A 14,925-nucleotide genomic window follows, 5' to 3' on the forward strand; every position below is an offset into this window, starting at 1 on the left:
TTGAGAGAAGATGTACTTGAGATTCTTATGGTTAGTGTAGATTTCAAAAGTATAACCATACATATAATGCCGCCATATCTTCAGGGCAAAGTTAATGGCTGCCAACACCAAATTGTGGATAGGGTAGTTCGCCCATGAGTTTTGAGTTGTTGGAACCCAAAAACGACTACTCTGTCATACTGTATCAAGACACACCCCAAACTAATATAAGATGTATTGCAGTAAACTTGAAATCTCCTACCATTGTCAGGGAGAATTAAAACATGAGTAGAGGTGAAATGATGTTTCAGTTCCATGAAGCTTTCATTGCACTCATAATTCCAGACGAATGGTACGCCCTTTTAGGTGAGTCGGGTCATAGGGACAACAATTTTGGCGAATCTTTCAATGAACCATTGGTAGCAGCCTGCTAAGCTAAGAAAACTACGTACTTCGACCACGTTGGTGGGCGGATTCTAGTTGACCACCATTTTTACCTTGGACAGATCTACAAAAACTCCTTCACTTGAGATTACATGATCGAAAAAAGAAACTCTATCCAACCAAAAGGAGCACTTGTTTAGTTTTGCATACAGTTAGTTTTGGTGAAGAGTCTCCAACACTTTAGCCAAATGCACAGTGTGTTCCTCAAGACTTTTGGAATACACTAGAATATCATCAATAAAAATGATGATGTACTGATCTAGTACGTGCCAGAAAACTCAGTTCACTAGGTCCATGAAGGCTACTAGGGCATTTGTCAATTTGAATGGCATCACCCTGAACTCATATAAATCTTACCTGCACCGAAAGACAATTTTTAAAATATATTCTTTTCTGATTCTCAACTGGTGATATTCGGTCCTGAGATCGATCTTAGATAAAACTGTGGCTCCTTGTGGTTGGTCAAAGAGATCATCGATCTGGGATAAGGGGTACTTGTTTTTAACGGTCATTCGGTTGAGTTCTCTGTAGTCGACACAGAGTCGGAGGGAACCATCCTTTTTCTTCACTAACAACACCGGAGCGTCCCAAGGAGAATGGCTAGGGCGAATAAATTTCTAGGTGATAAGGTCAGAAAGCTGATATTCTAGCTCTGTTAGCTCAGCGTGACTCATGCAATAAACAGGCTTTAAGATCGGCTGGGTTCCAGGCAACAATTCAATTAAGAACTCTACCTCACGTGGGGAGGTAGACTAAGAAGTTCAATGGGAAAGACATTTAAAAAATTGCAAACAATTGGTATGGAACACACAACAGGATCAACACCCATATTCATGTTCATTCAATTGTTAAGAAAATGATAACAATAATTTTTATTCCTTTTTCAGGGATCGTAAAGTTACAATTTTACTTTCATAGTCTATTATAGCTCTATACTTTTCCAACCAGTTCATTCATAATATCACATCAAATCCTACAAAATCTAACATTATCAAGTTTACACATACTTCCATTCCTGAAGTTTTTATCCTACAACCCTTATATACACAGTGAGCCTCTAGTAGTCCCTTAGAAGGAGTTTCTACCACTAGTATTTCTCCTAATGGTTCTGGTCTAAAATCTAGATTACAAGAGTGAGTTGCACTTGTATCGATCAAAGTCTTAGCATAAGTGTTATGAATAGAAAGCATGCCCTGGATAAGGACAGGAGCAAGAAGGGAACCAGATTCATCCAAGTGGTATACTCGGCCTTGTGCTATGGATTGAGCTACATCCTTTGACCGCTGGTGGCAGTTTTTTATAAGGTGTTGGGTGCTTCCGCACCAAGAACAAACGTTATTGATATGTTGATAAGGTAGGTCACCGTGCGAGCGACCACAATGCTGACATGATTGGTTGGATCAAACAAGTGGAGTTGTAGGTAGGGACAAGGCAAGAGGAAGGGCAACTCTAGTTCGTTTGTTTGAAAAGTTACTTACTGGGTCAGGTAATCTCATTCTAAGTTATTGTGGTTGTTGTTGGGTACGGACTCGAAAAATGCATTGGTGCTTGGTCGAGATAAGGTCTTTGGTCAACTAGACATGTTTGAGTACCTCTGTATACGAGTTGAGTCTCAGCATCGCGACTCAGTCATAAATGTCAGCACGAAAACTCTTGAGAAACTTTTTATCTTTTCGGCTTTCGAGGGTAACCATCAAAGGGGCAAACCTAAACAGTTGAACAAAACGGGCAGCATAATGGGCAACAAACAGATTTCCTTAGCGAATGTATTGAAATTCCTGCTCTTTCTTTTCCTGAACATAGACAAGGAAGAAGTTATCAAAGAAAATATCCATGAAAACTTCCCAAGTGGTAGGGGTAGGCAAGACTTTCTTCTTAAGTCGCCACCAGTGTTCTACTTTACTGTTTAACATGGAAGTTGCGAAGGGGAACTTTTTGTTCTTCGGTCAGGTTTAAAACAGAGAAGTGCTTCTCTATCTGTAGGATCTAAGCTTCGGCTACTAAAGAATCCTAGCCATCTTCAAAGTGTGGGGGGTTAAGTTTCCTAAATTCTACTATATTATGGAAGATGGACCAATTTGTGTTTCGGTATTCAGGGGCAGGAGGCGGACAAGAGTTGGTCTGATTTTGTCCTACGACTGCAATTAATCATTGGATGACTCTGAAAATTTTTACAAATTCAACCTGGTCGGATGATCCCGGGCTTCAGGTCGTTCAGTACGCTCTACAGATAGTTTTTCTCGCGTCATTCCTACAAAAAAAAGGAAGACACGAGTTGTGGTCTAATCTTGAAAAGAGGACTTATTTCTTTTTTAGGTATTCTAAAGAGTTCATCTACCTAAGGCTTCAATGTAAAGGATTTGATCCGCAAAATTCTGTTCTGATACAATATGTGATATCCCAAATGCTATTTAAGGCAAATAGGTTTCAGATACAAATACAGAATAACGAGTGCATCATAAAATTTATGCAGCGAAACAAAATTATTATAAATAAATATGAGTTCTAATATACACATATACTGAGGCCAGAAATGGCTGCAAAATATAAGAGCCACTCCTTTCACTATGCTATGTGCACATCTCGTGCGTGCTGTGTGGATGGGACGCGCGCGCTGTGCGGATGGAATGTGCGTGTTGTGTGCATGTTCAGCGACTGTTGTGCGCGCATGCGCATACCACAATGCCTAGCACCCGAGCAGGCAATCTGTTTCCCTGTGAAAAAAATCTCGTGGGATTTCTTCCCATTTTGCCCTTTTTTTATTTCTCTCAATTTTTTATTATTAATTTAAATAAGTTAAACGCAAAATTAAATAATAAAATTTAAGATTAAATAAAATTAAATAAATAAAAATTAACCAGATTTATAAATCACGATAAATATTAAGTAGAGTAAATTAATTAAATTTAGTATGGCCAACGACTCGAATAAATAAGGTTTTCCAAATCATTTAAGTACAGTGATGGGTAGGGTGTTATACAGAATATATTTCCTTCTTTATTGATATTGTTAATCAAATTAAAAAATGTGATAAAATCTTGAGCGAGCATAAGGTTGTTAAAAAAATTCTTATGAGTTAGCCTAAGAAATATGATTATGTTGTAACTGCAATTGAACAGTCAAAGGACTTGAGGATGCTACCTGTTGATGAGCTGCATGGTTCTTTTTATTCTCATGAAGATAGGATGAAGAGATATGATAATGTTTCAGTTGAGAATCAGAACCGAATATTGTGTTATTATTGCAAAAGAAATGGGTAGAGATTTTGCAGGCTTAAGGAGAAACAAGCCAACTTAGCTCAAGAGAAAAAGGAGGATTTTGCATGCCTTTCAGCTAAAGAACGCTCTCAAGATGTTTGGTACATTGACAGCGATTCTAGTAATCACATGATAAGTGATTTGAAACTCTTCACCAGTTTGGATAAGTCAATATCGAGCTAAATTATTGTGGTCAATGAAACGATTCACATAGCCCAAGGAAAAAGGTATTGTTATGATGAACTTTTTTGGATTGAACTATATTCAAAATGTGTTGTACGTTCTTGATTTGGACTCCAATTTATTGAGTGTAAGACACCTTTTTTTTGGATGGATACTCGCTTGTTTTTAAGGATTATACTTACTATGTGTTTAAAGATAAGTTAAAAGAAATTCTGCTTGCTAGAGGACCCATGGCAAAAAATAAGATTTTTTCATTTGCTCTCACTTATAATGAAAGATATGCTATGAATGCAATGTCCACTGATGAAAACTTGATTTGCCATCAAAGATATAGTCATTTGAGTTTCAAAAATTTTGAATCTAATTTTAGAAAAAAAAAAAACTAAATTGATGGTTTGCTCATGATTAAAGTTATAGATGAAGTATGTAAAAATTGTGTCATTAATAAAAAACATCATGACTCATTTTCAAAAGGACCTGTAAGAAGAGCTTCAAAACCTACATAATTAATTCATACAGATATTTGCGGACAAATGAAAACATATTCTCTTAACAACAAGTATTTCTTAGTCTTTGTTGATAATTATAATCGTATGACATGAGTTTCTTTTGTTAAAGAAATCAAAAGCTCTTGGTGTTTTGAAAAAGTTCAAAGTATTCATTGAAAAACAAAGTGAACAACCAATAAAAATTTTGAGAACAAATCATGGTGGAGAATTTATCTCAAAAGAATTTGATCAATTTTATGAATAAAGTGGCATCTAAAAACAATTAACAGCTAGCTACACTTCACAACAAATTAGAGTAATTGAACAGAAGAATCCAAGCCTTGCAGAAAGGGGAATAAGTATGTTGAAAGCAAAAATTCTTCCAAACAGCTTTTAGGCGGAAGCCGTTCATACAACTGCTTATATTCTCAACCGATCTCCTACATTGGCTTTAACTCGGCAAACACCACTTGAAGCTTGACATGGATGGAAACCCAAGGTATTTCATTTTAAATTTTTTGGCTTCATTGGATGTGTACATGTTCCATCACAAAAAAGAGACAAGTTTGACGATAAAAATATCAAATACATTTTTGTGAGTTAAAGCAATGAGACCAAGGGATATCGTTTTTATAATCTTATTACCAAGAAATTACTAATCAGTCGTGATGTATTTTTGATGAGAAAAGTTGTTAGAATTTGGAGAATATTCAATCAATTTTAGGTATACCATTGGCTATTTTCATATATGTAAACAATCAATAAAATAATATTTTAAATACATCATCACTATCTCTCTCTCTCTCAATATCTATCTTTCTTTTTTGATTTTCTATATTTTCCTCTTGATATTCTTATTCTATCTATCTCAAATCCTTCTATTTCTCCTCACTCTCCCTCTCTTTCTCTCAAACCTGAATACATATTTTCTTAAATCAGAATCATGAACCCGGGTCATGACAACTTTTCGCAATCATCTCTATTTTTTTTGTGGTGATTATGTTGAAGAGGAACTTGGAGATGAATGGGGGTTGCTTTCATTTTAATCTCTTAAATTTATTTGGGTGCCAACATATTCAATATCTTGAAGTAATTTATATATATATATATATATATATATAAAAGATACATGAACAAGTAAATAAACAATCAATCTTACATGGAAACCAAAAGGGTTGTAGATAAAATTCCTAAATTCATTGGATAAAGATGGAAGAGGAAATGGGTGGTTAACTAACGATTTAAGAGGATTAAAGACCTATCAAGTTTGGATTTCTTGCAGACATTTCCATAATCCTTTTTGTGCACCCCTGCAGATCTTGTACTTCTTAATCTATTTTTCTCTATTGGTATTCAAATCCTTATAATAATCTCTCATTCAACATTCACTCTTTTTTTCATATTCTTCATTGCGATGCAGAGGAAAAAGAGGAGTCTCACTCTGCACTACACATACAGCTGTGGCAAAGGTCATTGGTTTTACAACCTCTGGACATAGAACATCACCGCCTAACATCTTAATCATTAGATCAAGTTGTTGCTCTATCTGATCGAAGAGTTTCGCGGTGTAGTTGGTCACCAAGTTGAATCTGGATCGCTGCTTTAATACTAAGTTGTTATGACCTCGATTTATGATTCTGATTTAAGAAAATATATATTCAGAGTTTGAGAGAAAGAGAGGGAGAGTGTGGAGAAAAAGGTTTAGGATTTGAGAAAGATAGAATAAGAAATTATCAAGAGAAAAAAAATAAAAAATCATAAAAGAAAGATAGACATTGAGAAATAGACAAATAGAAATTTGAGGAAGATAGTAACTGCTTTCATTGATTGCTTGCCTATATACAAATAGGGGATTTTTATAGAAAAAAAATGTGTAAACAAGTAAATAAACGGTCAATCTTTCATAGAAGGGTAAAGGATTGTAGATGAAATTTCTATATTCATTGGATGAAGATGGAAGAGGAAGTAGCTGATTAACTAAAGGTTTGAGAGGATTATAGATTCATCGGGTTTGGATTTCCTACAAATATTTTCATAGTTCTTTTCGTGCACCTCTATTGATCTTATACTTTATTTACACTCAGGTCCTTATGAAAGTTTATGAAAATACACATTGTCTACTTTCTCAAATTGAAGGACTAATGTGTTTTGAAGATTCAAACAAGTTCAAAGAATAGTGCACAACTATGGATGAAGAAATTCATGTACTTAAGAAATTGTTAAACATTAAACATTTCTACGTTAAGGGGAAGTGTTAGAGTTAATGTAGAAATTAATTGGTTATTGTTTGTTAATTTATTATCTTGAAACTAGTTAATTAGTTGAGTGTTAGTATTAAATTAATAGATTAATTTTCTATGGTTGGTAGTTAGAAATTTATCCATTTAAGGGTGATTTTTGGTTGAATGTAAGCAAATTTTTCAGTTCACTTTTTTTGTATGCAAGATGTTTGTTAAAAGTCCTCTTAGACTATTTTCCAGCATTCCCATTTTTGTTTAGTGCTATCAACCTCTATTTTTAACAAAGATAACCCTGAATGGCATGAAAAGAGTTCTCCATGTCGGCATCACATCTAGGATGTGTTTTATTGGTGACAATGTGTTTGCCCATCCTTTTAGCATTAATGACTAGATGTGCAGAGGCAAGTACCAAAATAAATTGTCAAATCTACTAAGGAATGAAGAGGATCAAGATAATTTTCCAATAAGGCTCCTAGGCTTGCTTTTCGGCTAAGATAGAAAAGAATAAATATATTTAATATAAAAGTTTTCATAATTAAAGTGGATCTAAATTGGCTTATTTGAACTCTAAATATAACGTTTAAGGGATATTGGTTGCAAATTCATCACAATGCTAAAATCCATCAGCAAATGTGTGAGACTGGACCATTCTCTCAATGCAATTTGTATTGGAAGGAATTTGAGTGTAGGCAATTCTCCACATAAATTTTCCTCTCATTGCAATGAGAAGATTGTTTCCAATCTAAAATGGCATATTTTGTCCATCTCCAACAATCTAGTAAAGTTCAGGATTAAAGATCAGAATGTGTTTCAATTGATTCTTATAGATAAAAAAATTTCTCAGTAGAAATTTTTCTGTATTAAGTACACTTTTCATAAGAAACATTTAGCACCAAAAATTAGAATGTAAAGACTATCGGGCTTCCTAAGTTGTCTCCAACTGAACTTTAACAAGAAAACTTCATTTTAGATACGCATCTTTTGAACATTCAAGTACCAAACTCGTTTGACTAATAAATTTTATTCAAATTAAACTAATGGATATGTCTATAGCTCGCTGGAGAACCCCAAATGAAGTCCTGCGTGAGTTTATCAATATAGAAAATCATTGATGTAACGAGGGGATGGTCAACAAGATTTGCTTGGCTAGCATAGTACAACTAACCAAAGAGAGGTCAGGAATTTGTCATCCACAAATTTCTTTTAAACTTTGTTATTATTTCCTATATACTTATTACGTTTAGTGTTAACATGAAGTAGGAGAATCCCCCAAAATTCTTCAAAGGTCTGCAATGAAAGAAATGGTGTTGATAGCACTGAGCTCATAAGCCACATCCCTACTTATATTCTTTAATGAGTTTATTAGATTACATACACATTATTAAAAAAGTATTAATACTTTAATTTACGTATTCAATTAATGTAATTTAATGAATATAATTATTTATATTAATTTGTAGAATTGCAGATCATTTGGATCTGACAAATAATTTTTAGATTTGATATGCAATTCAACGAATTAATCAAACCCAAAAAGTTAATTATAATAGGATAACGTCACATTCAACTTTAGTGGCCTAATTGACTTTTTGTAACTAGGCCTAATTGACTTTTTGTAACTAGAACAACATTGCCCCGCGTATCTATGTGCGTGTGCATATGCATGCATCAGCATGGAATTACTAGTGAATGTTGAAATCTTTGTCTTCGCATGCTCATTTTTTGTAGTCTCAATAATCAAAATTACTCCCCCATCACCTTAATTAAAGTCTTGCATTATAAGTACAAAATTAGGAATGGCTCCCAGCTTAATCATTTTGCCCAATGACCACATTTTCAGTGTACAGACACAAATAACAGTTGTTATAGATGTCATTATTTGCGAGAGTTGAACAATAAAGCGATCCTTTTAAAACAGGATTTTCAGGCCACTGACCTTTCCATCCTATTCAAGTTACTAACAATTCTATTCTCACTGCTAAATAAATGTATGTACTTATCCTGGTGTCTGTCAGTGCATCACTTGTTCGTGTATGTTTGCATATGCATGTAAGAATACCTCTCTTATCCTATCATGAGCTAAAAGTGCTGAAAATGTCTTATAAGTACAAAACTAGGAATGGCTCCCAGCTTAATCATTTTGCCCAATGACCACATTTTCAGTGTACAGACACAAATAACAGTTGTTATAGATGTCATTATTTGCGAGAGTTGAACAATAAAGCGATCCTTTTAAAACAGGATTTTCAGGCCACTGACCTTTCCATCCTATTCAAGTTACTAACAATTCTATTCTCACTGCTAAATAAATGTATGTACTTATCCTGGTGCCTGTCAGTGCATCACTTGTTCGTGTATGTTTGCATATGCATGTAAGAATACCTCTCTTATCCTATCATGAGCTAAAAATGCTGAAAATGTCTTATTCACCTCTTCAAAAGTCCATGTTTTGATAGGAAGAACATAAACTAGATAAACATAGACAGTTTCTTACTTTTGCCACTAGTGGAAAATGCATATCAAATTATTTGACCACAAACTGAAAGATAAAACTTTTATGAGTTAATTTTATCATTACATAGCTATACCAGGAAAGATAGTGGAAACATGACTACTCACAAATTTGGAAGAAGAAGGAGAAGGAGAATGTGCACTACAACCCTACAACAAAAAGAATCATTGTTAACCAATGTGGTTAACTTGACAAACTGCAATAGGCTGACTATAGAATAGATTCCCTCTTCTGATTCTGGTTGCAAGAGTAAAATTGCAAAACTGTCCTCTTTTGAAGTAGAATGTACCTGTACCTTGTCATAAGATGCACACACTATTCTAGAAGCTTGTTACAAGTGCCAACACCAATAGCAGCTGCAAGATGCCAACCAGCATGAAGGAAAGGAATATTTGGGAAGACATCATCTGCAATGAAAAGAACGCCTCCCAATAGTGATGACATTTTATGTACATGGTGGGCCATTCTCAGCTCTGGATCTTTTAATGCTTTTTTTGCAAATGCTACCTGGGACAGAAGATCGGAGAACAGCATGATCTCCTAGAACAAGAACTAACGAGAATCCATAAAAAGTAATAGTCACTGCAATATTGCATAGGATGGTGCTAGGAGCTGGGTTTGGCTTTACACAGTTTATATGTAAGTGCAATCATAGTGAACCGAGGAACTCTAGGTTCTTCAGTAGGTTTCAAGCAGAGTTTTTCAGTTTCATCTTTGAAAAGATTATAAGAATAAAGATAGACTACAGTGGATACAGCAGCTAACTACATGAACAAATTACATCAACACATGTAGAACAACAAGTGTACTCATCACCATGTTTGTCAACCTTTTCCACAATTCATACACTCCCTTTTTTCTGTCAAAAATACATAAAATGAAATCTATTCTGTATTATAATCCATGATGAATAGAAGATTTGCCTACAACAGATTCTAATAAACTTTAATGCTAATTTGTCAACTCAAGGCAAGGTATTATTTATCTTTCTTTCTCACTGGGATAACAGAGCAGATATCTGATGTCTTAAAAAGTAAGTACAGCATCAATTTAATGGAAGCATACAGATATAATACTATCCCAACTACTGAATTCAAGTCTACATGATTGGAAGATAAAACCCATCCAGATGAACTCAATAATATTCAGATATTATATAGCATTTTATATCTCAAATGACTGGCTAACTATGAACATAGAATGAGTAATCTACACCAAAACAAGTTGAGTTTATCTCCAAAAGAAAACCAACAGATGACTGGTGTGTGTATATGTATATATATATACAGTATAGCTGCTTTCATTTTTTTGGGTATATTTTTTATATAATTAATAGAATTAAATTATTTTTAATTGGTAACAGAAATAAATCATTTAAAATGTGATTTGTATAATTTGCTTTATTTTGTCCACAATGATAATAATTTGTGTAAAGATAAAACAAATAAGTAAAAATAGATAACTTGATCAAAATATATAATAATAACTAAAAAAATAATAATTAAAGTTACCATATTGTTGAACCTTCGTTCCCAGATCCGCACAAATTTTTACCACAAATTTGTAAATAACAAACACATTTAGATGTCAAGAGGGAACTAGTTACCTCCATCATTCCAGTGTGAACAGCAGAAACCATCAGAGGCTGAAAAGGTAAGAATAGTGCTGATGCTGCCATCAGAAACTTTGGGTTCTCATCTCTGAGGGCCCTAGACAGACACTGAAAAGCAGCTTTTAAGATTGAAGTTAGAATATGAGGGACTTTTAAAGAAAAAACTTGGAGCTATGATTTTAAGAATGGTTGCAAGGAAAAGCAAAGATTGCTATTATCTTATTTGTCTCTGGAAAACCACCGCTCATAGTTAGAATTTGCAATATGTTGTTCTACAAATATTTGCAGAACATTTCAACATATTGACATATATGAACATTTCAGCATACTGCAGAGTTAGAAAGATTCAACCAAAAGAGGGAATTGTTTCTTGTTGCCTAAGTGTTCCATAAAGAAAACATCAAGACAAATTTAACTAGATTGAATATCGTGTGAACGTGCTATCATATGCTGAGAAGTTGACAAAATGTCTTCCGCATTATTTGCAAAGGATTGATATATGAAACAGGCAACTTGCTAGGAGTTCCAGTGGATATTATGTTGCATATTCAAGCATCAAAAGTCATAAATTCTTTTGCTTTTTTTTTTTTTGCAACTTTTTTTCTGCACATCATTTACAGAGAATTATGAAATAGTTGTGACTCACCACTGTTGCTGTGGCTATCATTGTATAGTCAACCCATCTCAAATACTTCCTTACTTTTCCTCGAGAAGAATGATACAAACTTGAGGCAATTCCAACTCCAACTAAGGAATTAGCATACATCTTGGTATTTAAGTTTTTTCTGTAACCAAAATAAGGTCAGTGATAAGCCAAATTAAATACAATTACTAACAAATTATTTATATGTCTTATAAAGCAAATTACAAGGACACAGTACCTTGGGGCTTGCATTCCAAGAGCAATGAAGGGAAGTGAAGTAAGCACATTTGCAACTGTTTCAAAGAGATTTTGATCCCCTAGGAGAATGATTAATTGAATGAACATATAAGTATATTCTCACATAAGAGAGGAGAAAAGAAAAGAAAGAGAGGAAGAAGGCAAAGGCGACGTGTTATCTTTTTAGTACCATGAATACTACAATGGATAGGCCTCAGACATGTAGGTCTTTGCTGCCATACTCGTCTGGAGATCATGCAAGCAATAAGTCAGTTATTGCAGATGGCCTTAGACCAGGTTTCTGCCATTTGCGTCTATAATCAGTAAAAAAATAAAAAAACCCAGTTCAAAATTATGAAAAGGCTTACAAAAAAATTAATTAGATGAGTAACTCATGATACAGAAGCAACCAATATTTAACAGAAACTTGTTAATAAAGATCATATCTCTTTTTTATACTTACTGCATCAATAGCCTCTGATTTGATTCAACTTCTAAAGTCTTGTAATTGGACCGGAAGTCCGCATGTTGAGTAACCTTTTCCACTGTAAAAGGTGAATGAGGAAGCACGTGCAACCCGCGCACATCCTCTAGGGATTTTCTAGGTTTTGATGCACAATGAGGACTCATAAGCAAGCTGTTCAGAAGCTGGTGAACCAACTGGAAGAAGTGCCCCACAAGCAAGTGATTGCTCCGTTCAACTTCTGTAAAACACAAAATAAAGTGCAGGTGTAATGGAGAAGAAGATGATAAAACTAACATTAGTTTGTATTGAAAGCTTGAACAACGGAATCCAAAACGTTTGGGATTCCAAAAGAGAAAAGACATAATGTTGCTTTTCCAAGACTTGATATAATTTTTGCATAAGTTATTTTCAAAACCTGATTTAATATATATTTATGCGAAACTTATCATACATATTATTCCATATATGATTCCTTCACATATTTTGAAAATACCAAGCTTGTAGGAAGATTTTCTACTCTAATAACACAATCCTGCCTAGCCCCGATATCATTTGCCCTCATTACCTAGCAAATTGTGCAAAAGCAAGTGAACTAACAACAAAGGCCGAATCTAGAGAAGAAAATAGAAGTTGAACTCTCTTGGCCATTCAAGATTCTCAAAGAAGATGTTGCTTAGTCAAAATAGACTATTTGGTGAAAAGTCCCAACCACTCTCTAAATATATAAGCTTATTGATCAGAAAAAGTATAGATCTATAGTTGGACAGAACAAAGATTTCAACTCTTGAGTTCTAATGTCAAGATCATGTTTGTCTAATTCAAAGGATGCAGGCATTAACTGTTGTGATGAAACAAAAGGGAGATAAGAGAAGAATTTCTGGTTAACCCTCAAATTGTCAGCTAGTTTTCTGGCAAAACAATTTGGGGTTAGTCTAGAGATTTGAAGAAATTTTCAGTATTCCAGTTTGCATTGTCCTTGTGCTGACAATATAGCAGCCTTTAATTGTCCATAAATCAAGTAATAACTGAAAAGTATCTGAATCCGGAATCGTCAATTCAAATAACTAGACTGTCCCTAAGAGAAAACCATCTAATCTCGGATAATTTGATTCTTGGGATATAGCGTATTCCCAACCAACAAACACCAAAATAAAATCACATACTTTACCAAAAAAACACATAATCAAGATGAAAAAATCTACAACCATCGGAATAATATTATCCGATTTTACAGTTTACCCCAAAATTCCATATAAAGTTCAGCTCTTGATTTCTGATTAATGAAACAGATCAACCAAGTTCCATAGCGAACAAATTAATTGAAAAGCAGAACCCCATAAAAAGAGAGAGAAAAAAGATTGAGGTAAAGGAGAGAAGAAGACCTGGTACACACAGCAATGGGATACAAGCGAATGGGAAGAAGAGGAGGTGGTTGGTTTCAGTAGAAAACGGGAGTCTGCTTTACCAAAAAACACATAATCAAGATGAAAAAATCTACAACCATCAGAATAATATTATCCGATTTTACAGTTTACCCCTAAATTCCATATAAAGTTCAGCTCTTGATTTCTGATTAATGAAACAGATCAACCAAGTTCCACAGCGAACAAATTAATTGAAAAGCAGAACCCCATAAAAAGAGAGAAAAAAGATTGAGGTAAAGGAGAGAAGAAGACCTGGTACACACAGCGATGGGATACAAGCGAATGGGAAGAGGAGGAGGTGGTTGGTTTCAGTAGAAAAATGGGAGTTTGCTTTATAGGGAGACAAAACCAGTACGCAAAGATTCCAGAATAAGTTAACTGAGATGCGCACACAACCACGAATCTTCTTCCTCCAATTTACGCATATTCTGTTCTCTAATAAGACTCTGCTAAACAACCAGACTGGAGTCTTTTTGTTGACTGGACATAATAGTTATTTTTGTTTTGAGGTAAATTATAAAATACATTTATTTTTGTCTTATATTATATTATATCAAGATGCAAAATTAGATTGAATATTATTATATAATATTATTTTTGTTCTTAGATAAAATTAATAGCATTTTAGATAAGTTTTTCAATTGTATAAAAAATCGTCTTCTGAGCTACTTTAAGTTAAGAAATATTATGATACAAAATTGGGAGTTTGATCATGTTATTTTAGAAAATCTTTTCATATATAAAAGTATATTGCGCTTTTAACATTCTCAAATGAAATTATAACTAAAATTTTTATGTATATTTAAAAAACATATTTAAATTTTTAATTACTTTGTATGACTCTTCCAAAAAAATATTTTTGAAAAAAATTTGAATTTCATGAATTTTTAAAAAAATTAAAGTCCAAAAAGTAAAAAAGATGTTAGTGATTTTTATGAAGTAAATAATTGCTAAGTTTAAACAAATTATTTTAAATAACAAATTAAACTAATTATTATAAAAATTAAGTTTATTGGAAATGACACAATTTATTATCTATATATATATGCTTTATAAAACGGTGGATGAAGAAGGTTAGCAAAATGGTAGAACATTAATACAACTTTTTAACATTAATATAATTTTTAAAATAAAAATTTATATATTTAATTAATTACGTGATATTTATATAAGAATAATAACATAAAATTTTAATAAATATACACATAATACAACTCTTTTTAAGAGAAGATATACCAAATATATAATTTATAATTTGAATCTAAACTCTTGTAACAATGTATTTTGTAAAAATTGGTTGGTTATGAACCTTAATTTAACATCATTGGAGAGGGTACAGAAGAAAAATGCTGCAGCAAAAAGAAAGGAGAGCCGTAACACTCCCCATCTCTTTGTGTACATACATTCAACTCATTCTCTAACATATAAATCAAACCTCAT

The 14,925-nt window shown here is 33.4% G+C and overlaps 1 protein-coding gene across 6 annotated transcripts; it reads right to left on the reverse strand.

Moving 5' to 3' along the window:
- Positions 1 to 9,131: 9,131 nt before the first annotated feature.
- LOC110824988 (uncharacterized) lies at positions 9,132 to 13,925 on the reverse strand. 6 transcript variants are annotated; one of them, XM_088214632.1, is made up of 9 exons: positions 13,738 to 13,925; positions 13,444 to 13,517; positions 12,059 to 12,299; positions 11,786 to 11,841; positions 11,597 to 11,675; positions 11,362 to 11,500; positions 10,710 to 10,823; positions 9,399 to 9,643; positions 9,132 to 9,252 (listed from the first exon to the last, which is right to left on the reverse strand). In XM_088214632.1, exons 3-8 carry the CDS (start codon positions 12,223 to 12,225, stop codon positions 9,419 to 9,421), a joined length of 780 nt encoding a protein of 259 aa, XP_088070758.1. In that variant the 5' UTR covers positions 12,226 to 12,299; positions 13,444 to 13,517; positions 13,738 to 13,925; the 3' UTR covers positions 9,132 to 9,252; positions 9,399 to 9,418. The 6 variants fall into 6 exon arrangements, with proteins under 6 accessions (XP_088070758.1, XP_088070756.1, XP_088070759.1 ...); XM_088214630.1 differs by having other exon boundaries at positions 9,132 to 9,643; positions 13,738 to 13,924; XM_088214633.1 differs by having other exon boundaries at positions 9,132 to 9,610; positions 13,738 to 13,919.
- Between the last annotated feature and the right edge of the window lie 1,000 nt (positions 13,926 to 14,925).

Source organism: Carica papaya, chromosome 2, assembly GCF_054855325.1.
Source record: "Carica papaya isolate Zhongbai chromosome 2, ASM5485532v1, whole genome shotgun sequence".
Taxonomy (NCBI): Eukaryota; Viridiplantae; Streptophyta; class Magnoliopsida; order Brassicales; family Caricaceae; genus Carica; species Carica papaya.

Excerpts from the sequence above, each read along its gene's own strand:
- LOC110824988 (XM_088214632.1), bottom strand. The coding sequence starts at position 12,225 with ATGAGTCCTCATTGTGCATCAAAACCTAGAAAATCCCTAGAGGATGTG. Across the intron at positions 11,842-12,058 it reads AATCAGAGGCTATTGATGCA|ACGAGTATGGCAGCAAAGAC; the intron begins GTAAGTATAAAA and ends CATGATCTCCAG. Across the intron at positions 10,824-11,361 it reads TGATAGCCACAGCAACAGTG|TGTCTGTCTAGGGCCCTCAG; the intron begins GTGAGTCACAAC and ends GCTGCTTTTCAG.